This window comes from Leptosomus discolor, chromosome 12, assembly GCF_034619465.1.
Source record: "Leptosomus discolor isolate bLepDis1 chromosome 12, bLepDis1.hap2, whole genome shotgun sequence".
In the NCBI taxonomy this organism is placed as follows: Eukaryota; Metazoa; Chordata; class Aves; order Leptosomiformes; family Leptosomidae; genus Leptosomus; species Leptosomus discolor.
This window is the reverse complement of record NC_141402.1, coordinates 22621805-22647253: the sequence shown is the minus strand read 5'-3', so window position 1 is coordinate 22647253 and position 25449 is coordinate 22621805. Positions and strand designations below refer to the sequence as shown.

The 25449-nt window shown below is 55.5% G+C and overlaps 1 protein-coding gene across 1 annotated transcript; it reads left to right on the top strand.

Annotated features, from left to right (window-relative positions):
* Window positions 1-3199: 3199 nt before the first annotated feature.
* LOC147414655 (coiled-coil domain-containing protein 40-like) lies at window positions 3200-16081 on the top strand. The gene is made up of 18 exons (XM_086472216.1): window positions 3200-3322; window positions 4507-4675; window positions 4860-5050; window positions 5573-5656; window positions 5745-5964; window positions 6799-6953; window positions 7778-7900; window positions 8303-8424; window positions 9147-9390; window positions 9498-9680; window positions 10921-11166; window positions 11907-12120; window positions 12669-12838; window positions 12963-13054; window positions 13646-13766; window positions 14430-14618; window positions 14830-14988; window positions 15749-16081. The coding sequence occupies exons 1-18, from the start codon at window positions 3224-3226 to the stop codon at window positions 15992-15994; spliced, it is 3027 nt and encodes a 1008-aa protein (XP_086328342.1). The 5' UTR covers window positions 3200-3223; the 3' UTR covers window positions 15995-16081.
* The last annotated feature ends 9368 nt before the right edge of the window (window positions 16082-25449 follow it).

Below are 25449 nucleotides of genomic sequence, written 5' to 3'. Positions count from 1 at the left end.
AGGTATGAACTGACCCATTCTTAAAACTGTGCCAGTAGTGATCATAGAATCATGGAATCATTAGGCTGGAGTAGACCTCTAAGATCATCAAGTCCAACCGTTGACCTAACACCACCATGCGCACTAAACCATGTCTAGAAGCACTACATCAACACGTTTTTTGAACACCTCCAAGGCTGGTGACTCCACCACTTCCCTCGGCAGCCTGTCCCAATGCTGGATAACCCTTTCGGTAAAGAAATTTATCCTCTTGTCCAATCTAAACCTCCCTGGCGCAACATAGAAGAATCATTTTGGTTGGAAAAGACCTTTAAGATCATCAGGTCCAACCGTTATCCTAACACTACCAAGCCCACCACTAAACCAGGACCCTGAGCACCACATGGGTGCGTCTTTGAACACCTCCAGGGATAGTGACTCCACCACCTCCCTGGGCAGCCTGTTCCAATGTCTGACCACTCTTTCAGTAAAGAAAATTTTCCTCATGTCCAACCTAAACCTCCCCTGGCACAACTTGAGGACATTTCCTCTTGTCCTATGGCTTGTCACTTGGGACAAGAGACCGACCCCACCTCACTCCAGCCTCCTTTCAGGCAGTTGCAGAGAGCAGTAAGGTCTCCCCTCAGCCTCCTCTTCTCCAGACTAAACCACCCCAGCTCCCTCAGCTGCTCCCCATCAGACCTGCTCTCCAGAGCCCTCACCAGCTTCGCTGCCCTTCTCTGGACACGCTCCAGCACCTCCGTGTCTGTCTTGTCCTGAGGGGCCCAATACTGCACCCAGCATTCGAGGGGCGGCCTCACCAGTGCCCAGTACAGGGGCACGATCCCCTCCCTGCTCCTGCTGGCCACACCATGGCTGACACAGGCCAGGATGCTGTTGGCCGCCTTGCCCACCTGGGCACACTGCCGGCTCACGTTCAGCTGCCTGTCGACCAGCACCCCCAGGTCCCTCTCTGCCGGGCAGCTTCCCAGCCACTCCTCCCCAGCCTGTAGCGCTGCTGGGGGTTGTTGTGGCCGAAGTGCAGGACCCGGCACTTGACCTTGTTGCAACTCGTGGAACTGGCCTTGGCCCAGCAATCCAGCCTGTCCAGATCCCTCTGTAGAGCTTCCCTGCCCTCCAGCAGATCGACACTCCCACCCAAGGTGGTGTCATCTGCAAGCTCCCTGCGGGAGCACTCGATCCCCTCATCCAGCTCATCCATCAAGATGGGACACCCCTTGTGACCGGCCGCCAGCTGGATTGAACTCCCTTCACCACCACTCTCTGTGCTTGGCCATCCAGCCAGTTTTTAGCCCAGCTTGGAGTGATGATCGGAAATGTCCGAGTACTTTACTGTGTCACTGTTCATTGAGATAGAAAGTAGGACCATATCTATATACATCTTGCATTCTGAAAAATGTAGAGCCCTGACAGGCTGATAGAGTCAATAAAATGAGTAAAAGAACAGGTGTAGGTGGATATTAAATTAAACAGCTGCAAAGTCTTAGATTTGGAATTGTTTTTTTCTGAAGTAAGTATTGTAAAACTTTAGACTTACTGCTATAATTATTGTCAGTTCAGGATGCTTCAGTTGCAGGGCGTACACATGTTAATTGGTGATGTTTAATAGTATTTATTGCCTTGAAGAAAAACTACCTTCACTTACCTTTTCTTTTGCTTCTTTGTTGTTGGGCTTAAGGTTAACTGTGATTGGATGGCTTGAACACTTGTCAGAATACCTTTGTGTAGAAACTGAAGTCAAATAAAAAAATCCAAAGCCAACGGAAAGACTAGACAAGGTCATAGGCTTTGAGCAGGGAGGTTGGACTAGATGGTCTCCAGAAGTTCCTTCCAACCTCGACTGTTCTGTCAATCTGTTCTGTGACAGAAGAACTGCATTTAATAAACCTGCCTTAACATAGGTTTATCCCAGTAATTTGTATTTCAGACTTTGTTCCTTGTTTTGTTGAAATTTTTTAACTCATTCTGTTTGTGATAAGTAGAGACACGGACAATTTAAAGTGTCAAAATCCAGTGCGAATTTTATTATATTAGCAAGCAAACAAGAGCAAAGGCAGCGCTGGGCGGCCGGGGAGTCTGCGCTCCGCCAACGGCTCGCGCCTTCCCGCCTCGTGTAAGCACATTATATACAGTCTCATTTCCTGCATTCGCGATGTCGCAATCAGGGCGATACTCTGCGCATGTTCCTTCTGTTGCTGGGGGGTCTTTCTCTGCCTCCTGGTGGTCGTAAGGATGAAGGCTGAAGGTCTTCCTCGTTGCCCTGTGGGTGGACTTATGCAAGAATGTGACTACTCAACCCCCTCAGCTGCGGGTCCTGTTTACTTTGCCGAATGTCCTTCGGTTGGGCTATCAAGCCTTGGGGGCACATAAATCTTCCATCCATACCTTCCCATACAGGTTTAATGAACAAAGCACAATATGTTACTTATTACACCGACCGTCCACCTTCATGTCTCTGCTGATAACAGCAAAGGAAGAGGTAGATACTGGGGCAATTTGAGAGAGGACCCCCTCCCCAAAACGAAGGCAATCCTAAATACACCCCAAGCTTTAGGGAGCCAGCCCAGAACAGCAGAAAATAAAGTTAAAATGAACTCTTTCGCATTCCGCCAGCCCCCAGCCGGCAGCACACCGAGCGCCTCGGGGCTCCGGTGGGAAGGGAAGACAAAGAGCGGGATAAAAGAAAATGGATGCATCCCCGGGGTGCTGGGCAGCGTCCCGGGTGCCTCGTCCCCGCAGCTCCCCCCGCCCGGACTCCAGCCCTCGGCGCCGTTACCTGCTGCCCCGCACCGGGGCTGGCGCCGCCAGGGCGGCCGGGACGCCGCGGGCCCCCCCCGGGCCCGGCGGGCTGAGGTAGTGCGGGCCGAGCGCCCCCCCCACAGCCCCCCCCATCTCCACGAGCCGAGGTGGTGCGGCCCGCGTTCCCCCCCCCCTCCACGGGCTGAGGTGGTGCGGCCCGGAGCGCTCACGTGACCGGGTGTTGCTGCGTCGCCTGGCAACGGGAACACGGGAACATGGCGCAGACGGCGGCGGGTGAGTGCGGGGCTGGGCCGCGGCCGGGCCTTGAACCGCCCGGCCCTCGGCCGCCCGGCCTCCCCGGCCCCGCGGGTGCCCGTGCCCAGCCCCGCGGCGGCCTGCAGCTGGCGGGCCCCGGGGAGCCGGGCTGGTTCTCACTCTTCCCTCCGCTCTGGTTGCAGGCACAGGCCATCCCCAGCCCAGCAATATGGAGGAGGCCGCCGGTGGCGCAGCAGAGGGCTCTGGGGTGGAATCCGGCTCCGCTGCGCGGGATATCGTCCGAGTTCCGTCGCCTCTTGCTATGGAGGTGATTTCCTTCAGAACGTTCGCGGGGCAGCATGATGTTCCTACGCTCTCCTTGCAGAGTGATGGCTTCGTGGAAGCAGTTTCGATAGGGAGAAGTAAAACAAGGGAGCGGTTGTTGAAGTCTTGCCCTGCCTATTAAAAAACCCAAGTTAAATGTAGTTGTAGTTCTGTGTGTCAGCAGCGTCCTGAAGCATGTGCTTCTCACTCAGCTCCCAGATGGCTGTAGGCATGTTTAACGGGAGGTTGCCCCCATCTCACAGACACACGTACGGGGGCTGTGTTCGAGGTTGGTGGTGCTAAGTTTTTTTTGTCTGTTGGTACTGCACGATATTTGAATTTGGCAAATGATGGTACGGGATAAAATGGTGTCTCTTTAAAAAGAAGATAATAGTTTGGCTACGTGTAGCACCAGCTGGAGGACTAAAATCCCTAAGGGCATTTTTTTAAAAAATAGACGTGAGCCAGAGACACATCTGAAATTAAAAGTGGTGTGTAGAATTTTTGTCAGGATCTTTACCGTCTTCATGCTGCCTGGGTGACTGTTTTTGTGAACGAGATTAAACTTCAAAATTAAACTCCCATGACAAAAAGCAGTTGTTACAGCACCGTAGCATGAGCATTAAACCAAATGCACAACCTGCTGTAACGCTGCTATTCTGCTTTTTGCCTGTGTGTGTGCTAGGCAGTAGAGGCGGAGAATGGGAGCGACAGTGAAGAAGAAGGGTCCGTTCCTCTGCAGGACCAAAAAGAGACATTTCCCCCAGCAGAAAGAGGAGCTACAGAGCTGTTTGTTAGTTCTGCAGAGGTGAGACACTAATAACACACACAATCTTATTCACAGAAGGCATGGCCGGTATTTGTAACTTCAAATTCTCCTGGGGCGGTTTTGTTGCTGCCAACACAAACCCGACCAGAACTGAACAGAGAGAAGCTAACTGGTCAGGCACAGAGTCTACAAAAGCTGTGACAGAGCTGGAGAGGTTCCTCTGTCGTGCTGCATGTGGGTAAAGGTGGTTTTTGAATCGGCAGAGGCACAGCTTTGCCAGTGTATCTGTGGGCTGAGTTTAGAACAAGGCCCTCTTGCCGATTCTGTGTCTGCATCGTTCTTGTCTCGTGATGACAGAAACAAGCAGATTGTCAGGGCAGACTGAAAAGCTGTTTCAGGTGGTGGATTTTACGTTTCAGAAAAAATCCCCTGAGACTTTCTTGGACAAAGTCGAATTAGACAGTTGTCCTCCTGCGTTGGGTGACATGGAGCAGCCAGTAACCGAGAGAGAAAACCCTCCCCTTCCTTCAGGAGCTCCTCAGCAGGTGTCTGCGTGGTCAGCGGAGCGGAACAGCTGCACAGAGTCAGGTATCCTTCAGTCCCTTGCTAACAGTACAACACTCCATACCACCCGTCAAGCACAGTTTCTAGTTTTCTCCCTTTCTCGTCATTGTTAGTCCAACTGGAGGCACAACGCTTTAAAATCTAAGCATTTTCTTTGTCTTTTTCTTCTCTTTTTTTTTTTTTCTTTTTCTTGGGGGGTGGGGTCCAGGTGACATTGGAGAACCCATTTCTCTCTGCTCAGAGACTGCCTTTGAGCAGTTGGATCAGCTCACCAGTGAGCATGGTGACCAAAGGCGGGAACAGGCATGCCAGCAGCGTGGAGCTGAGGGGCACGAAACGAGTGGAAGAAGTGAAGAAACCGTAGAAGAAACAGAGCTGGTTGTCTTGGATCTAGAACATGTGAGAAGTCCTCCAATCTTGTCGTTCTTCTTCGCAGACCTGCTGGTTTTATTTGTATGAAATACACAAGGTAGATTGTCAGCAGCGGCTCAGCCATAGGCTGAAACCACGTGTTTAAAACAGGCTTTTGCAGAAGTACTGACTCCTGAGCGTGTCTGCTCCCTCAGGGTTAACCCCAAACGGGAGGCTCAGGAGGGAGCCGTGTAGTGGGTAAATCTGATACTCCTCAGTGCTCCTGAAAGAGAAGTACTGTCAGCAAGAGCGAGGGGATGGGCTCTCAGAGGCAGCTCTTCTGATGTGTTTCTGACTTTCAGATATCCTCAGTAGTGGCTTTCTGCTGTCAACAAATACCCACTATGTAACTCCTCTCACTCGTTACAGTGAGCGTAGCTAAAGTAAGAATGCAAGGGTCTGTGGCAGAAAATACGCTGTGTTATTTAACAGCGGGGGCAGCAGTAAGGTTTCTTCATAATTTCTTTACACAAGTACGTTGACTTGTATCAATGTCATACTTCTTGAAAGCCTCTGATGAGAAGATTCCAGGCTGCCCTGAAGAGTCACCTCACTAAGCAGATGGAAAAAGTGAGCCTAGAGCTTCAGGAACTGGTACGTGGCATTCTTACTTTGCCTTCCCGCAGCAGCCCACCCCTGCCCGAGCTGAAGCCAGGTAACTGGTTTCCTCTTGTGTTTGCAGAGGGCAGCAGCGAAGAAGGGGCAAGCAGAGAGGGAAGAGCTTGGGCTGGTTCTTTACGGAGCGCAGCAGCAGCTGGCCCGCCTGCAGCTGGAACTGGAGAAGAGCCACGACCGCCGTTCTCAGGTGGCCGCAGCACGTCAGCAGCTGGAGGAGGAGCTGGAGGGCCTCAGGCTTACTTACAAGCAAATGTGTCAGAACACACACGATGAACGCCAGAAAGGTGACCGAGGCAGCCCTTGCCGGGTTTCCTGGCTCTAGTACTGTGTGGAGAAAGGGATTTATTTGAATCCAAGTCAAGCATTGGGTTGAAAAATACAGTAACATTGATCAGGAATAAGGCACTCGCTGAAACCTTTCACAGGTATTCCTGGTTGTTTCTAAGACCGTGTGGCTACCTTGTACTTCTAAGAAGGTCTTTAGGACTAAAACTGTTCCGGGCAGATGGGCTGCTCTGTGACTTAGAAGGAGGAAGATGCTGTCGCTCTGTTACGTTTGCCTGTGTCTCTGTAAGGGTGTGACGAGATCGCAAAGGTCGTGGGTCGTGAGGGGCACGCGGGAGCCTGAGAGTGCCATCCGCGTGGGAACCCGTCCCAGCCAAAGAAATGGACTTGACTCATGCTGGTTGTGCTGCAGGCCTGTGGGTAGGGGACAGGAAAACAACTGTGATGGCGAGGGTAGCTCAGCGTAGGATAAACTGCCTAGAAAGGTTTGGCAGGTTGCTGAAAAAAATAGAGAAGCGTTCAACAGACTGAGAAAGAGACAGTTCTGTTTTGGGGCAGAGGAGTGGAGTCACAGCCTCCTGAGGCCGCCCCTTCTTTGATCTCCTGGGCTTCTGAGTGCTGGGAACCAATGAATTGCTTACCAAGATATTAGCTGTGCTTGTGGAGCTGTACTCCAAAGCCGATGCAAATTCACATTTCAGGGGGGCTGATTTGGCTGGTCAGTGTGCGAATTTGGCTTTGGGTGTTTCTGTGTTTCTTTCCCTTTTACCTCTGTTTAAAGTGTGTCTTACAAACGTACTTTTCTGTAAATATTTTTCCCCCTGCCTCCCCAGTCTCTGCAATGCAGACCCAGGTTGAAAACTTGGCCTTGCACCTCTTCTACGTGCAGAACACGGCCCATATGCACCATAATATTTTACTAACGAAACGGTCGACAAAGAGGGCTGAGCTGGAGAAGGCCCAAGCTGACGTGGAAAAGAAAAAACAGGTATCACGTAAAACTCTCTTCTTTCAAATAAATAAATGAATTCAGGTGACAGCTAGCGGCGAGTCTCGGAGGACGTGCTGCCTTGGCAGAAGGAAGGCTGTAGTGAATATACAGACACCATGGAAGGTGCGTGGGGATATTTTCCCCAAATAATTGAAAATGAGAAGAATCCCCCCCACCAAGATAGTGGCATGTACTGAACAGAATTTTTTTATGAGCCTTATAATAGGAAGTAGTAATCAGTAGTGATCACTCTTCACGCAGGCAACGGGGGTGTGGGGGCAGAAAGATATTTAGCAAAGAAGTATCATATGTTGAAGTCTGGAGAATTGCTCTGAGTCCCAAGGAAGAGCGAACTTGGAAGGTGAACTGAGCGGTCGGTGTGCTGGAGCTCCCTCTGCTGCCTCCTGCTTGCAGCAGGACACCAACTAATTACTGTTGATGCAGAATTGCGGGCAAACGGTTGAGATGGAATGGGTTTAGATGGTTTTTAACAAAGGATTTTAAACCATAAATTATCAAGATTCCCAGCTGCTGGAGAGGTGGCGCAATGTAACCCATGCTGGCAGGGATGACTGCTGCTTCAGATCTGAAGGACCAATTTCCTACTGTGGGTGGAACGATAAAAACCAGCAAAGAAGGTTTTGTTCTCTTGAAAATTGTCACTGCTGCATTCAGGAGTCGTTTGGATAGGAATGGAAGAGTTTCAGTAGGAATCAAAGCTAACTGAATTCATTTTCAGCCCAAGTTATTGCTGTAGAATTTAGTTGGTTAAGCCTGAGATTATGTTACTCATCCTGAGCTGTTTGGCTCTGCCTCTCTAGGATCTTCTGGTAGACCGCTTGACCCGGAAAGCCTACGAGCTGCAGGAACAGATTGCTCTGTTCGAAGCTCAGTTTGTGGCTCAGGCAGAGGACACAAAAGTAACTCGGCAAGCAGCAAATGAGGTAGGAGAATGCTTTTTTTTTGCTTCTGGTTAATATTTCCCTCTGGAAGGACCGACCCCGTTGGCTCATGCTCACGTGGTAGCTACAGTGTAGGACAGAGTTGTATGATCAGTTCCTGTTTGGAGGAATGAAGACTTTTTTGTTTTGGTTTGGTTTGGTTTGTTTTTCCCTTTGTCCTCAAGAATTGCCTATAAATCACTTCCTCCCCCACCCTCTCTGCATTTTTTTCCTTGCAGACCTATGCTCTGTGGTCGGGGGTGACCATAAACCAGAGGCACGTTAGCTGAAGCTGTTCCTGCCCAGCGTATTATGAACACACACCAAAAAAAAGGCATTGTAACGTGAATTTGGTTTCCCAGCCTAGTATAGATTTATCCTGTCTACAAATCCTCTCTCTCCCAGGCTTGTATGGAGGTTCAGGCTATTAACATGGAGAAAAAGCGACTGATGAACCACTGGAATAGCAGCTTGGCGGGAATGAAGCAGAGAGATGAGGCCTATATCGCCACCCAAGCGCTGCTGAGGTACGGTATCTGAGAACAGTCCCAGGAGAGACCTCACACGGGTTGGACGGGAGGGATGCTGAAAGGGGCAGTGCGTCTCCAGTTTATTGCTGCGCGTGCAGGATATGTCAAGCAGAACAAGTTTGCTGCTCTGAAGCACGTAGTAAGGTTAAAGGATAGGAAGCACAGTTCTTCGTCACTATTCTGTATCCAAAACACAACTCTCCCCCCAAATGTGTGGGGTTTTTAAAGCTGTTTAGAGTTTTTCTGTTCATATTTTAGTCCTTTAGAAGAGTTCCTTCACCTTTGCAACATCTCTCAATCCAAAGAGCTAGACTTCAAGAGGGATTTTACCTGTCGCTCTCAGTTAGGGTTTTGTGATGCCTTCAGAAATCATCAGGAAAACCGTCCTGTTGTTGCCAAAGGAAGCGCTTATTTGCTCTGGAGTCAGCCTGGCTGATTCCCTGCAATGTGCTTTGATGGTGGCATCCTGGTAAGAGTGGGGGGTGGGGACAGGACTGAAAGCGGGAATTAATTTTCCTACGTACGTTTGCTTTTCAGTCTTCTGTCTCCATCCATCTTCTGATGACTCTGCACTGTCACAGCAGGGTGGCCTTTGTAAAGATCTTCCTCCTTGGTCTGTTGTCGCTGCAGTAGCGTGTTTGAAAAGAGGAATTTGTAGATGACTGTTCAGCGCGCGAGTCTACCCCTGTGGTGATTTTCCATCCTCTTTGCCTCTCCAGCAAGTACAGACATGACCTCAAGTCCCTAGAAACGGACATCCATGGCTGTAGGAAGTCAATCAGGAAGGAGGAGGAGAAGAATGAGTTGCTTGTCGCCATCCTGAGCCGTTCACAGAACGATGCCAACATGACAAAGAAGCTGATTGCCCAGTGCCTTTCCAGGCAGGAGGCCTTGAAGGTGGAATCTGGCACCTACGCTCGCGTTCTCCACGAGACAGAGCAGGCCCTCAACAGGACCAGGATGGTGAGGAGAGTTACTTGGAAGAAGAACCTTTCAAATCAGACACAGATGTTTAATCCCCCTCCCCAAACAGTTGTAGTGACTCTGTCTCCTGTCTTTGCTGCGTTTAGGATCAAGCTGCTTGTCTGAATCAGTTGCTGTCCATCAGTAAGGACATAGAGAAAGGAACTGATGCCAAAGTGCAGATGGAGAACGAAATCATGGCAAAGCTTCAGGACCAGATGGTGTCCAGCAAAGCCACAAAGCACTTCTCGCAGCTGGCTGCAAAGCTCCGTAGGAGAAAAACAGACCTGGTGTGTTATCTCTTCCGTTTGGGAGGGCGGGGGAAGGAAACCGCCCTGAGCGGTGTTTCTCAAGTGTGTTTCGTCCGCGCCTTCGTTCTGCTTTTCAGACCTGAAGTTGAAGGTCTGCTGAGTTTGTGACTTCAGTTTGGTTCTTCCAGTGCTCTTATTGCGGGATTCTGGTGTACGCGAGAGGGTTTGGCCAAAAAGGCCTTGACACATAATGTACTGTTCTTTCTTTACTTAAAAAATGGGACAGAACGATGAATTCTGGGAGTTTTTACCATAAAGTAGTACCAGTTCTTATGTATTGGAGGAAGACAGTGGATATGTAGTACTGCTGTACTCCACATTGAACTAACCTGTATCTCTGTCCGGCATCATGGAATGCGATACAGGCCTGCTCTCGTTCCTGAGTGAGGATTACAGCCCAAGGAGCAATCGAACCAGACCCACAGTTCTTTGTGGCACGATCAGTTGCTCTCTTTGGGAGTGTGTAACTGGAACAGATAGAAAAACGAGAAGATCCAGCGTAGTGTTTGTGGTGTTGAGTTGTGTGGGCTGGCACTAACAAGGCACCCACACCTCTGTATTTCTGCGGGTTACTTCAGCCTGGCCCTGGGATTTTTAAATCGGGGGCATTATCTTGAGCAAGAGGAAGAGTTCCAGGGCTGGCTTCCGTTGTGAGAGAGGGGCCCCCCGCCCCCTTCCCACAGGCACACCAACAAGCGGACACTCGCGTTGTCTCCCATCAGCACCTGCGGTGCACGGCTGGATGTAGCCAGAGAGTCGTGGCCGCTGGCGGCGCGGGGGCAGCAGAAGTCACCCGGCTGCATTCGCGCTGCGCTCAACAGGCACCCGCCTTTCTGGCTGCTGCGGTGGTGGTTCGGTGAGGGACGTGTTTGTCGGGTGTGGTGGAGAATGTCCTGCTCCGGTGAGCCGGGCAGCTGGAGACACCCAGGCAGGGCAGGTAAGTGCAGAGGTGATGAGCGCGGCCTCTTAAAGGCTTTGGGATGTTTGGGCTCCTTCATGCTCTTCAGCAGCCTTATGGCAGAGGTAAATGTTGGTATCTCCGTCAGGAGATGGAGAAACAAAGGTACAGAGCGGGTAAGTGGCTGGCTCGCAGCTTGTGGCACAGACCTGGGAGGAGAATCTAAATCCCCTGACTCCTGTGCCTCGGGAAGCGGGCGTTCCAAATCAATGGGCTGCTGCTGGTGACAGTAATTTGTTTTCTGTCTGTTGGCGTTCCTAGGAGCTGCATTTTTCCAAGGTTGAGAATGATGTGGCCCAGGTTATTCTGAATGGAACTCATACCAGCTGCAGGCTGACAGTTCTCCAAAACACACTTTGTCAGCTGGACAAGGAAGTGAAAAATACCCGTGACCTGATCAGCTGCAGGGAAAGCGAGATTGCAAGGTGCAGTCTCCTGACCGAGAACAGGCAAGCGGTGCTCAGCCAGTACAACAAGAGGTTGGAGAAGATTCTTGCGCGGCAGGGGGTATGTACATTCCCATTTCAGTCCCAGGCTTGATTTTATTCTTTGTGGTGACCACAGGTGCCCCTGATAAATGTAACTGTGTAAGTGCTGAGTAGTTAAAACTTTCAGGCATCAGTATAGAGGTTTAAAAGCTGCACTAGTTAATGTAAATGTTTACGTCTGTCAAACAGCTCTTAGTGCACGGGGGGAGGAGCTGGCATGAGGGAATTGTGAAATGAGGGTGTGCCCAGCACAGATTTCTGCAGGGAGTTGTCTGCGCCTGATGAAAACGTTGAATGACATCAATACTCTGGGAGTAACTAGGGTCTCATCAGAAAACCTGCAAATACTGACAAGGGGCGAATGGAGCAGGCGGGGTGATGTAGATCACTTGGTGCTTGGCCCCATTCAGCTGATAGATACCCAGGTCTGCCCCTGGCACCGTGAGCTGCAAGACCTTTATAGAGCCCAATGCAAGAATGAGTGCTGTGGCAGACTCTTGGACACCCAGATGTGCCTGTTGTAGGAGCTTAGGAGGCCCCTCTCGCCCCAGAGCCTGAGAGCTGTTCGGGCTTCCCTTGCATTTGTTCCCGTGAGGTCAGGAATGATTGGTCCCATCCAGCTCCTGGGAAATAGAGGCACAAAGGAAGTAACAGTATAGCGGAAGTATTCGGTAGGCATCTCAGCAGCTGGACCGGCCTTCTGCAAAAAGTGCTTCAGCAGCTTCTGCCTGATTAATCCCCAACCTTGCCCTCATCCAGGGTCAAGAACTGGGGCCACTGGGAATGGAGATCAACAAGCTGTCCAAGCAGATAGAAGAATATCACTCTGAGGTGATGACGCTACAAAAGCACTGGCTCAATCAGCAGCAAGAGCTGGTCAAGTTAACACACCAACGGGAGGAACAAGTAGCCTCCCTGGACACGTTAAAGAAACGGATCACAGTAATGCAGCAGAAGAAAGTGCGCAGGGAAAGTAGGTCATTCCCCAACTCTTTTTAAAACGTTCAGCTGTGAATGGAGGAAAAAGGGAGCGAGGGCTTACGGACGGGTGAGCCAGACCTTCACCAGAGAATGCGCCGTGCTCCTACGTCCGTGTGAGCAGTAACGCAGGCGGCCCCAGCACTGCTCTGGGGCTACGAGCCAGGCACCTCTGCTGCTCTGCCTGGCGTTATTCCCTGTCCCGACTGATCCCGCTGCCTTAACGGGCACAACCGAACCGAAGTGGCCGTGTCACGTGCTACACTTCTTAAATAACGTTTGCAAGTAGTTGGTGGGTAAATGTCCCCACCACGATGGTGCTTCCCTTGGCTCAAACCAGCTCTTTTCCACAGCAGTCTCCTTCAAAACCGTATTTGGGTTTTGGGCTTGTGGAAAAACGGTTTGGCTGGGTATGTGGGACGCAGGTGGCTCTGCAGGCAGCGTTGTCTGGTCTGATGGCAGTCTGTCACGCCTTGCCTGTGTTCCACCTGCTGCTTGTGGGAATTTTAAGACTTTTTTTTTTTTTTTTCTGTTCACCTGTAGATGAAATTCAGCAGGAAACAAAAGAGCAGAAGGACATCGAACGTCACATGAGGAACATGTCCAATGACTTGATAAAGCTGAATGTGTTGATCAACAAGAACAGCAGCAGCTTCGAGGAGCTGCAATATGGCAACACGATCACCGAGAACGAGTTTGTGCGCTCTCTCAAGGTACAGACATCTCATTTCCAGGTCTCAGCCTCCCGTGCAGATCGGAGGCAGACAGTGACCGTGTAAATCTTTCTTAGTCTGACCACGTTGTGTTGTCTGACAATGTTATGCTTCCCAAACCTAGGCAGCAGAAAAAGAGTCGGTTGAGATGCAGGAGAAGCACAGTCAGCTGACTGAGGAGAAGGAAAGACTCCTAAACAGCCTGGTGGAAGCAGAGTAGGTACCAGAGAGGTTCTTGCTTTGTGCCACCCTCTTTGAATGTAGGTGTCCATGTCACCTTTCCTCTCTGCTCATCGAACTGAACCAGCAACAGCAAATGTGCTTCTGTCCTTCTCGGAGAAGATGAAAGGAGTTTCATGGATTTTGGGGCGCAGAAGCTGAAAGGTGCTTTAGCTGTCTCTGCAAGCAGCGAGAGCCGTGAGGATGTCGGCTTTAACAGTTCCAGCAGGCTCGTGCTGGACGTTGCTGAGATCTGTATGGGGTGACTCTGCCTGCGCTCTCCTCCGACAGTCACTCGGAGCGAGCGTGCTGCGCTGGGCAGCTCACTGGGGTCCACCAGCACCCAGCAGCCTGGGCACGCTTGTTGTTAGTCACCGTGCCACGTTGTGGATGGCGGAGCTCCCTGTCTGGTTCCACGCTGCTCCTGGCTGCCCTTTTACGTGTCCCACGTGCAAACCCTCAGGTTCTGCTGCACCTTCAGCTCCATGTTCAGGACTGAGCTCGGGAGCGTGCTGCCACGCGTGCACAGGGAGCGAGCGTCCTCTCGGGCGCTGACAAAGGTGCCGCTTTCCCTTTCTGTCACTGAAGGCATCAAATCCTGCTGTGGGAGAAGAAGATCCAGCTGACGAGAGAGATGCGTGCGGCGGTGGAGTCTGAGTCAGGGCACGGCGAGCTCCACGCCATGAGAACAGAGATTCACAGGATGCAGGTGAGCCCCGGGGGAGGAGCACTGGGGAGGGGAAGCTGCACACGATGGATTCAGCTTCGGTGTTGCTGAAGGCAGGAGATGAGAAACGGGCTGGGGAAGCAGCATTGCCAGGCCACAGCAATGTTGGAAATCGTACACCCTCCAGCTGGGCCAAATGAAATACATCCAGCGTGCATGCTCTTCGTGCCTTCCTTGCGCCTGCCGTGTAATGGGCTGCAGCAGAGTCTAGAGACACCTGAGCAATCTATTTAAAACATAATATGTTTGCCACCTTATGCCGTGACCCCAATTTATAAGCAAAGGAATGTTGATGACTAAATATTGCATCATCTTAATCACTGGTTAGGGAAGCCTTCTGTCTTCTGGCAAAGCAACTCTTCCCTTTTGTTCCCAGGTTACTTTACTCTTCTGCTTTTCCTATTGCTAAGGAGTTCCAGTGAAACCTTTTGAAGATTACTTTAGACGAGTTGATAATCCAGCCCTTTGCTTTCCAGATCCACACAGGGCAAGCCGGGTTTGGGTTTAGAGCAAATTTGGCTTGCCAACGCTCACGTGTCACGTATGTCTGGTTTACGTGGAGGGGATGTGCCGCACAGAATCGGTTCGGTGCCGTTTGTGAACATTGGTTACTTTCAGCCTATTTCATATCTTGACACACGGCAGGTCCGCTATGGCCAGCTGATGAAGCAGCAGGAGAAGATGATTCGTGATATGGAGGCATCTGTTTCTCGCAGAGAGGTGATAGCGCTTTGTGGAGAGGGTCAGAACAAAAGAGACAAGAAGCTTGTCCCCAAGAGCGTCTTCCACTGCAAGAAACAGGAGCTGAGAAAGAAGATCAGCAAAGCCCAGAAGGTGAGCGAGCAGAGCAGGGCTGCAGGAGTTCACCGGGGCTGTAAGGAGCACCAGGGTGGGCTGAGCGCAGACACGCGGGGTGTCGGGACACAGACGGGACAGGCTTTGGAGGCTCCTTAAAAAACCCCACAGGAGAGTTCTGGGGAGATGGCTGGGAGTGCAGCTGGACGAAGAACCACACTCTGCCCTTTCCTTCTCTTCCGTTTGCCAGAACGTTCAGGACTGCAACGCAACCCTCCTGGAGCTGGAGAGCGCCCAGGCGTCCCTCGGTGCCGCCTTCTTGGAAAAGCAGCGAGAACTGCGCAGGCTGGGGGCTGAGTGCGACGGCCTCGATGCAGACGCAGAAGCTCGTCGGAACAGGAAGCGACGGGTGAGCGGCTCCGCTCCCTGGAGCTCGCGAGCCCGACGGGACCGGCTGCTTTCTCCTGGTGCCGGCTCCCCATCTCCCTGTCTCGCCACCATCCTGAACTGAGTGTGCTTGGCATTTTAGCGGCACTTTAAGTTAACTGAGCACACCTTGAGGGCTCATGGGGGTCCTGAATTGGGGCTGCAGTTGTACTCTTAGCGAGGCAGCATTCACCTGGAGACATCAGCCTGAAGGACATGGTTTGTGTCTTGAAAATACCCGGTCACAGCTCTCCTCTGTGAGCGCTTTCTGGCTGCTCATATGTTACAGATTTGAGAGCCAGCTGAAGGTCTTGAATGGCCTCCTGCAAAGGTTGTAAGTTGGTCAAACTCTGTCCTGGCGAGGGTTGCCCTGTGCATGCAGGTATTTCTCTGGTTTATGGAATTCTGTGATGAACATTTAATTTTTTTTTTTTTTTTCTATTAGCTGACGTGTGGATGTGGTGCTTAGGGACACGGTTTAATGGTGGACTTGGCAGCGTTAGGTTCATGGTTGGACTCAATGATCTTAAAGGTCTCTTCCAACCTAACCACTTCTCTGGCTGTACCCGTTAGCAGCTGTTCTGCCGCTACAAGGGGGACTTCATAGCCCTGTCCCTCTTCAGAAGCCCTTCCCTTTCAGAATGTGATGGTTCCAGTACCGGTGACAAAAGTCACCTGCCTTTCTTAGTGCTTTTCTCTCTGCGGCCTGCTGTCAAAGCAATTTCTGTTGTTGCTTTCCTCAGAACCTTTTGGAGATCGTGTCCTACCAGACTCGCCGGAAGCACCTGCAGGCGCTGAAGGAAGGGACGTACGCTCCCCTGTGCCGCACGGAGCAAGCCTGGAGAAATGAGCACCAGAAACTGCGCCACCGGCTCCAGACCATCGATGCCATCGTCCAGCAGATCCAGCAGGACCATCCCCAGCACTACCGGACTCTCCAGTGGCTCAGACAGTGCTTGGGCTCCAGGCTGGGCTCGCAGGAAGCCTGACTGCCACGAACCCCATCCATGTAACCCTCAGCTCTTGTTCTGCTGGAGCCTGCAGGCTTTGTAAATAAACAAATATCTAAAAACTAAGTCTGTGTAGCAGGTAGTGGTCACCAAAGCTGTAGCAGTGCAACTGATTTTTGTTTCCTTGGCTGCACAAGGGTGGCTTCATCCCTCCCCCTGGCCTGGGGCGCTGGGGGCAGCCGCCCCCTTCCCCTCCGGGCCCCCCCTCTCTCACCGCCTTTCCCTGCAGCTCCGGGAGGCGGAAGGCCCCGGCCCCGGCGGGGGAAGGCGCCCGCCCGCTCCCGGGGCCGGTCCCGCCCCGCAGACGCCTCCGTGATGTGAGGCCGGTCCCGCCGCGCCTGCTGGGAGGCCGGGCCGGGCCGGCGGGGCCATGGCGGGGCCGGGGCTCCCGGCCGCGCTGCTGCTGCTGCTGCTGGCGCTGCTGGGCTCCGCCGCGGCGGGCAGCCCCGGGGCCGCCGGCTGCCAGGTGCCCCCGGGCGAACGCTTCGACTGCGGCCCCGAGCGGCTGCTGTCGCGGGCGGACTGCGAGGAGCGGGGCTGCTGCTACGCACCCGCCGGCTCCGGCTCCAGCCCCGGCTCCGGCTCCAGCCCCGGCCCGCCCTGGTGCTTCTTCCCCAGCGGCTACCGGAGCTACCGGGCGGAGAACCTGACGGCCACCGCCACCGGCTCCGCCACCCGGCTCCGCCGCGTCGCCGCCAGCTTCCTGCCGGGGGCCGTGGGCAGCTGGCGGCTGGACGTGGCGCTGGAGACCCCCACCTGCCTCCGCTTCACGGTGCGAGCCGGCCCCGGGACCGGTGCCCCGGTGCTCCGGCCCCCCCCGCTGACACCCCCCCCCCTCCCTTCTGTCCCCGCAGCTGCGGGACCCGGCCCGGCAGCGGTACGAGGTGCCCCTGGCCACGCCGCGGGCGAGCGGCCGAGCCGCCTCCCCGCTCTACGGGCTGCAGATCAACCAGGATCCCTTCGGCCTCGTCGTCTGCCGGCAGCGCGACGGGCAGGTCCTGTAAGTGCCCGTCCTGCCCCGAGCCTTCCCGAAGGGATTCGGTCTGGAAGCGGGTCCTGGCCCCAACCCCAGCGGTGCGTGGGACGGAGCAGGGATGCGGCAGGGGATGGCGGTGACAGCAGCGGGGTGGCGGTCAGCGGCTGCGGGGGCTTTGCTTTGAGCCCCTCTGCGGTTCGGTGCCTGGGAAGGGAAGCAGGAGTCTCAGAGATCAGTCGAAACCCGGCTGCTGGGCACCGCTGGGGCTGTTTGCCGGAGTCTCCCTTTCTCTCCAACAGGCCGAACACCATCGTCGCGCCCCTCTTCTTCGCAGACCAGTTCCTGCAGGTCTCCACCTCTTTGCCCTCCCATTTCATTTCTGGGCTGGGGGAGCACCAGACGCCGCTGGTCCTCGACACGGCGTGGACCAGGGTCACCCTCTGGAATCGGGATATGGCGCCTGTGGTACGGAGCGGGGCTGAGGGAGAGGGAGGTGGCTCATCTGCACCTGTGGGGGTGGCCCTGCAACCTCTGACATCTTGTTTGGGGCTGGGGAAAGGCATCCGTGGCTGTGGAGCTCTGGGACCTGGCCTCAGCCCTGGGCAAGCCCGTGGGACCGTTGTCCCCAAGTCAGGCTTTGTCCCCCCTGGGGCTCTTGTTTGGCTCAGAAGCCGCTTTCCCTGACACGGTCCAGGGCTCTTGTTTGGGGCAGAGCTCTGCTGACTCAGGCAGTGTCTGGGGCTGCAAGCCCTGGCTTTGCACCCCGAGCCGTGACGGTGCTTCTGGCCAGTGGCAGGCAGGTGGGGGGGTGGGTGCTGTGCTGGGGCCTCCAACGGAGCCTCACCCGCACTGCGCTGTGCTCTACTCCAGCCCCAGGTCAACCTCTACGGCTCCCACCCTTTCTACCTGGTGATGGAGGACAGCGGTTCGGCTCACGGCGTCTTTCTGCTGAACAGCAACACGATGGGTGAGTCCCATGGAGGTGCTGGGCGTGGGCTTGTCCCACGTCCCCATCCTCAGCTTGTTCCTCCGGCGCTCGTGCTTCGCCAGATGTGCTCCTGCAGCCCAGCCCGGCCCTGACCTGGCGCACGACGGGCGGGATCCTGGACTTCTACGTCTTCCTGGGCCCTGACCCCAAGAGCGTGGTGCGGCAGTACCTGGACGTCATCGGTAGGGCCGAGCCACGGGCGGGGGGCACGGGTGCTCCTGGGATGGCTCTGCCGGGATGCTGCGTGGCCCATCTGAGGTGAGGGCTGGGGCTGCCCCTGAGGTGAGCGAGGCCCTTGGGTGGGTGACGAGGTGTCTTCTGCCTGCTGGCTGCCCGGGGGTGGTGGGTGGGAGCTCCAAGCCGGAGCCGGGCCGGCTGGGGCATCCCCGGGGGTGACCTGAGGGCTGGGCAGGGGAAGGAGAAGGAGACAGATCCCCCGGCACAGGCACTGGGCACCCCGACTTCCAGAGCCCCCCTGATCCCCCCCAGCCCTGCTCCCCCCCCTGCAGCTGCCCCGTCCCCAGCCCCTCCCCTGAGGCCTGTCCCGCAGCCCCAGGCTGCCCCACGGCCTGTCCTGGCAGCGGCGAGCGGGGCCTCGGGCAGGCCCAGGGCTCTGTTAACCCAGGGGCCTTCAGCAGCAGTGCGGGGAAGGAGCGGGGTCTGCAGGAGCGGCTGCAGCAGGAGGGGCTCCAGCCTGGGGCCGGCTGTGACAGTCAGGGTTCTTTCCCTCTGCCAGAGGCCGTGCCAGGGCTCGGTGGTCTGTTCCTGCCCTGGGGATGTCGTCAGCTGCATCCAGCTCAGGCTGAAGCTGAGGAGATGGGCAAAAGGAAAAGCAGCCGGAGAAGGACACGAAGGGGATCCGGCTGCGAGCTGCCCCCAGCTGCAGACAAGAGACAGCCGGCCTCTCGGCGTGAGGAAGGGTCCCTGTGAGTAGTCCTCAGCAGAGCTGGTCACCAACATGCACTGCGGGGTCTGTGTGCGTAACCAAAGCACGGTATAGCCGTGGGGGCGGGGGGTGTGTGTGTGTGCGCAGTGAGGCTGTGTATGTAGGAAGCCTCATATTGTAAGAGCTGAGAGAGGCAGAGACAGAAGTGTCTCAACAGTAAAATCCTCCCAGCAGCACCAAGAGCGGGAGCGGCAGTGAGTCCTGGGCCCTTGTGTTATAATCAGATCTGAATTTTGAATTTCATTGATAATTAATTGTTTTGAATAAACAACTAATTTCTTATAGTTAATTATTTCCTGATTCAATTAATTTACATTATGGTAAGGAGTAGACAAAACCTCACTTATGCTAAGAGACAGCAGATGCAGGCCTTAGGAAGATGGCCAAAGCTGAAGCTGCTGTGGATTGGGAAACTGTACAGAACACAGAACGAGGAGGGAGGGAGGCAGGTACAAGGGGTGAAATTGTACGTTCTCAGCTAGTTCTCTTATGTGATGAAACCATCGAAACAAAGGAATGTTGCTGTGAAGACTCTCCCGTCCTCCCCATCCTAATTTGTATATCAGAGATTTTGATCAGTAAAATAACCAATGATTAGATTAGGAAAGGACTATTAAGAAAGTTATAGAATAGGGCGGACCAATCATTGTAACTGTCAAAATTAATAGCGGGCATAAGATGCATGCTTATGTTAAAATCTGTTAAAGATCCTGACTTTGCAGAAAAAGGGTATAAGATGTTGAATTTTTGATGTAACTTTGAAGCCCGTCGGGTGGAGCTGTCCCTGTGCTTCCCAGCGCTGCAATAAAGACGTGCCGGCTTATCTGCAAGTGTGTAGATAAATTTGTCGTGATTGCGACCCTCCGTCCACACTTGGGGCCGTGTCACCCCTCTTGTGCTCCGGGTGCCTCCCTGTGCCTGTGCCCTCCCACCTTCCATCACTGGCGTCACTCTTTTGCTTCCCTGTACCTTTCTTCTTCTGTCTGTTCTTGTCCCCTGCTCCCTGTTTGTCCCTCTCTGGTTTCCAAGCCCCTCTCTTGTTCTGCTATTCTACCTGCCCCTTTGGTTTTCCTTGCTCTCCCTCTGTCCTGCTCCCTGCCCCTCTTTTTTCCTTCCTCTGTCTCTGTCCTGCAGCGCATGGCTGGTTTTTCATTCACTGCCTCTTTGTCCCGATCTGCATTCCTCCTTGATGTTCCCAATCTCTCTGGCTTCTTGCCTGAGATGCTTTTTCTCTCTTGTTTGTAACAGGAGACGCTGTTCTCTAAAAACATAACGGCATTCTTTTGGCAAGCCGCTGAAACGTTGAGAAGATCCCCTCCTGGGAACACTGTGCAATATTCTTCCTGTCTGCAAGTGGCACCTGTTCATCAGAATGGATTCCAGAACCCAAGGGGCAGTTAACCTCCAGAAGTCTTAAACCTTCTGGGGAATCGCACAGACTATTTCTTGCTAAGAAGACGAAGGCTCTGTTGTTCCAGCTGTCCTTAGTGTTTCGAGACAACAAGCACTTGCACTGGTACTTGTTCTTTTCTGATCTGCGGCTCCTGTGAATGTTTCTCCAAGTTCTTGGTTTCCTGTCCGGGTGACTCTCCAGAGGACTGTAAAAATCAGTCTTCGTGGAGACTCTCTGTGCTGCGGAGCTGCCTGTATCGTTGTTGTCACCCAGCTGCCTACAAACGGCTCCCAACCCCAGACAGTGGGGCGGCATTTCTGATCTGCTGGAAGGGGGTGTCTCCATTTTTAATGTTGTTTCTTTCAGGGAGCACTGTGAGCGTGGCAGATCCTAAGCAGAAATACACTCGATTTGAACAAGTCGGGCAAGGGTAAGTCCAGTCACAGCTACTAACACAAAAGCACGCGCCAGGTATTTTGCTGGTGTGATATCAAGCGTGAAGTCGGGCAAGCTCCAAACGTGTTCAGACCCTGGGCTTAGATTCTGCTGTCTCTCAGTACTGATCAGAATTGGTGCCTGTGGTCAGAAGGCGTCGTCAAAGAGCACTTGATGCTGGCAACGTCTTGTCTGCAGCGAGGGGCAGGACCTGGAAGATCTACTGTCCCTCAAGTTTGTAGCACGCGTTTGCTTGTTTTCTTAGGGGAAATCATTTTTGTGTGTCTCAAAATAATACGGCCACGCTAAAGAAAGGAGAAAAATCTTTATTGCCTGAAAGAGCAACTTAGAACCTGATAGCTGTCAGATAAATAACACTTCTCAAGAACATTTCTTTCCACTCTTTTGCTTTAAAAAAGTATTTAGTGATCAGGATTATATCTTTTCTGGCAGAGGTAGTGAAAACCAACCATTCAGTAATACATGCAGTGTCGATGCACTGTCCTTTCCTCAGATGGCTGGCACGTGTGTTCAGGGCTCTCAGAATGACTGCATGGTGTTGCCGGAGTTTTGCAGATAGATCCAAAGAAGAGCTCTAAGAAGGCACAGCTAGACTGTGCGTGTGTTACATTCTCTGGGAAAAAACCACACACACCCCCGCAAGAAAAAAAAAAAAAAAAAAAAGAAAAAGGAAAAAACTAAACCCCAACAGAGCAAAACTGGAGAAAAGGGGAAAAGAATGAAATCTATTATTTTCCAGTCTCTGTAGGCACCCTGCCCTTCAGTTTTGGACTGAAAGAATTTAGTATGAACTCTGGAGATTTGCACCAGCCCTTTTTCTTCCTCTTGGACCTAAGTTTTCACTTGGATAGCCTGCATGGCAGGGGGCTTCTGGGCTGCTGCGCTGTGCGCTGCTGGCTGAAGGAGTGGAGGAACCAAGGTGTTTTAGAAACACTACAGGCAGCAGAGAGCTCCTGTCAGGGCTTTCACTTCCAGGGTCTAAACCACTTCTCATGTCTCTGCTGCTCTTTTGTTTCTGGGGCGTCTGGAACTGTCTATACAGCACTCGACATCACCACAGGACAAGAGGTGGGTGTCAGCAGCCCCAGCAGATTTGGCAGGGGTTCAGCGCTTTCCCCCATGGTGCGAACAGCGGATGGGCTTTCGGATCGCCAGGAGATCTTTACTGCAAAGACTTCCACATGGCTGGGGGCTTGTGGCTGGGGGTGGGGGCAGTGTCCGAACACTGGGCTCCCCCCTGGGCTGCACATTCACTGACGGACACCCACCCCTCATCCTGCCCAGCCGCACGCCCGACGTGCAGCCCCCCAGCGATGTCTCCCTACCCACGCACCATTCCGTGCCCCCCCAGCCGTATGCCCCCCAAGACCCCAACTACGCACCCCTCCATTTCCATTTACCCCCTCAGCCATGCCCCCCCCATGCCCCTCACCCACTTTGGGCCGAGCTCTCCTGTGCTCCCCAGCCATGTCCCCCCACCCAGCCATGCCCCCCCCCATTTTGGGCGATGCCTCCTGAGCCCCTCCAGCCATGCCCCCCCCCCATTTTGGGCGATGCCTCCTGAGCCCCTCCAGCCATGCCCCCCCCCCCCATTTTGGGCGATGCCCCCTGAGCCCCTCCAGCCATGCCCCTGCACCCCTGCTGGCCCCTCCCCCCGTGCTTTGCCCGCACCCCCGGGCTCCGCTCCCCTGCCCGCGCGCCCCCGACCCGGCCGTGGCCCCGCCCCCCGCCCCTCCCCATTGGCTCCCGCCGCGCCGCTCCCCTGGTAGTTTTCGAATATAAATAGGGGCGGCCGCGGGCGCGCGCCCCCCCCCTCGCGCACCGGACGGCGGAGCATCGGCGCGGCCCCGCTCCGCTCCGCCGGGGCCGGGAACGGTCGCTCCAACGGGTGTCATTAACGCCTCCCTTCCTTTCCTGCACTCGCCATGGCGGCGCAGGGCGGCCCCGGTGGCCGTGGGCTAGCCGGAGTGGCCAGGAGGCGAGCGGGCATGTCGCCGGTCACCCCGCTGACGCTGGATACGGACAAGCTGGTGGGACTGGGAAGGTGAGTGGAGACGGGGGAGCTGCCCCGCACCACAACCCCCCTCCCCCCCACGCGTGAATGCTGCCGGCTCAGGGCAGTGCTGAGCGCGGAGGGGGGGGACACACCACACCGCCCCACCCGAGGGGGGCACCCCGAGGGGTACCGGTGGGTCCCCACGGGCTGATCGCCGCCCCCGCCCTGCCCGCAGCCACTGGGACACCCCGAAGCGGCGGGTGGCGGGGCTGTCCTTGCAGAGGCGCCGGGCCAGCCCGTGCCGGGGGTCGGCAGCCTTGGGCTCCCCCCGCAGCTCCGTCTCCTCCGAGTCCTCGGACGCGGGTGAGCGATGGGTGCTGTTGCCACACCCGCCCCTGCCCCGACCCCCCTCCTCCCCGGGGCTGGGGGTGTGCAGGGGGAGCTGTGTCAGGGGGGTGGGCGTTGGGCAGGGGGTTACTGCATGCGGGGGGGGGGGGGGGTCTGGGAAGGCAGGGGAGGGGTTTGAGGGTGGGGAAGGGTCTTTCTGGGGGTGCACGTGGGAGCCGGGTCCCCCGCTCTGTCTCAGCTCCTGGCCATGCTCTGAATCAAACTGGGATTTTAAACGGGGATTTCCTCCCCAGCACTTCCTTCCCTGTGCTGGATGATGGGTGGGAGCCCCCCCACCCGCCCAGCCCTGCACCCGGGGGGGGGCTCGGCTGTGGACCACCCCAGTGGGGGTCCCTGGGCAGGGTGATGTGGGACATGTTGGCCAGGATGGGTGGTCCCAGGGTCGTCCCTTTGCCATGCTGGGGGACGGGAGAAGCTTTGGGTGAGGGTCCCGCCTGAGCACACAGCAGATCTCACCCTGTGGCCCCCTCCCCAGCACTAGAAGGGAACACAGCTGGGGTGGGGGGGCTCCCCTGCAACCTGCCAGCGCCCCACAGGAGCAGGGGGGGACCTGTGCTGGAGCAGGGTCCCGGGGGCACGGCGTGCCTCCCACCCGCCCCCCCCCGATGCTACCCCTGCCCCTTGTTCCCGCAGGAGTGGGGCTGGACTCCCCCACGCAGGAGGACCCCGCGGCACTGGAGGAAGTGTGAGTGTCCCTCGCCCCGCGTCCCCCCACTCCGGGAGGTCTCCACCCTTGCCCACTGTGTCCCCCCTGCTCACCCTCCCCGGGCTGCCTGCAGTGCCCACGCTCAACCTGTCCCAGCCTTGCTGGGGGGCTGTGCTTCCAGCTGTTCCCTCCACCCCAAAATTAATTTTTGGTGGGGGGTGGTGTGAGAAACCACCTCTAGTGGGGGTGTCGGTGCTGGTGCTCGGCCCAGCCCTGCTGCAGGCAGGGGTCTGGCAGCGGGTGCAGGCAAGAAGCCTCTGCGGTGCTGCCGTGCCAAGTCCTCCTCTGGCAGGGACGGCCGGCAGACGGCTCGCTGCCTCACCACGCAGCGGGGTGAGGGTGCTGAGCACCTCCCTGGGCTCCCAGCACCCCCGCCTCAGCCTCCTTGGGGTGCTGCTGCCCAGGCCTCGCAGATTTGGGGTGCAGGGATCAGCTGAGAGCCGAGCTCTGCGGGGCTGAGGGGCTCTGGGTGCCACGCCTGTGCCACGCTGGTGGCTTCGCCCACTCCCGGGGCCGTTGGCAGAGCCCCTCTCTGGCAGATGTTGGTGACTGAGTAACTGGGGGCAGATGGTGATGCTGGGGCAGCCTTGGGGCTGGGTGGGCTGGGCTGCAGGGGACACGCCAGTGCCCCCTTCGTCCTGTCGCAGTGTGCAGCTGCATGGCCATATGGCCGACGGCCAGCATCCCCAGCATCCTCGCTGCCGGATTTACATACAGGTGGAGAGCGGGCGCCACTGCCACCAGCTACATCTGGGCCCCGAGTGGGGTCAGCGGGGTGCCCTGGACCACCTCAGCATGCTGCTTAACCCCCCAGCCCAGATTGGGGTCCCCCCGTCTGAAACCAGTGATTTCCAGATGGGGTTTTAACCCTTTGTGGGGCTGAAAGCCGCTCAGCTGCTCTCCCCTTGGGGGGGCTGATGACCGCTGCGTGGGGTGGGGTCCCTGTAAGGGCTGTGGCTGCCCATCCCCGGGGCTCCTGGGCTGCTCAGGCTGGGGCACGGGGTGCCATCCCCCCTAACCCTGGCTCCTCTCTTCCCGCAGCTTTGAGACAGCGATCCTAGAGTCCAGGAGAGCTCTCAAAGAGTAAGTGAAGGGGCTCTGTCCCTGTGCCCAGACCCGAAAGCCAGGCTGTCTGTCTGCCCTTCCCTGGGGTTTGGATCAAGCTGTCGGTGTTGCTCAGTGGCTGGAGGAATTGCTGCCCTGGGGTCCTGTCCGGGGAGGTCTCACCCCACTGTGGGGACCCAGGGGACAAGGGGGTCCATGCCGGCTTCGGGGCGGTGGGGGGGGTGGGATGCTGCTGGTCCAGGGCATCTTCTCTCCTCATTCAATCCTTTTTGCAGCAATAAGCTCCTTATCCGGAGGATCCACTCACTGCCAGTAAGTCCCGGGGGCTCTGCAGGGCTGAGCTGAGGGCGGCTGGATCCTGCTGTGCGCCTGGCTGAGCTGGGAGGAGGAGGAGGAGAAGGAGGAGGATGGAGCTGGGGAGCGCAGGGGCTGTGCAGCACCTCTCACCCCTCCCAACCCGCCCTGCAGCCACAGCTCCTGGGGGCCAGCCCGGTCCTGAA

Excerpts from the sequence above, each read along its gene's own strand:
- LOC147414655 (XM_086472216.1), top strand. The coding sequence starts at position 3,224 with ATGGAGGAGGCCGCCGGTGGCGCAGCAGAGGGCTCTGGGGTGGAATCC. Across the intron at positions 4,676-4,859 it reads GAACAGCTGCACAGAGTCAG|GTGACATTGGAGAACCCATT; the intron begins GTATCCTTCAGT and ends GGTGGGGTCCAG. Across the intron at positions 13,767-14,429 it reads CAGAGATTCACAGGATGCAG|GTCCGCTATGGCCAGCTGAT; the intron begins GTGAGCCCCGGG and ends GACACACGGCAG.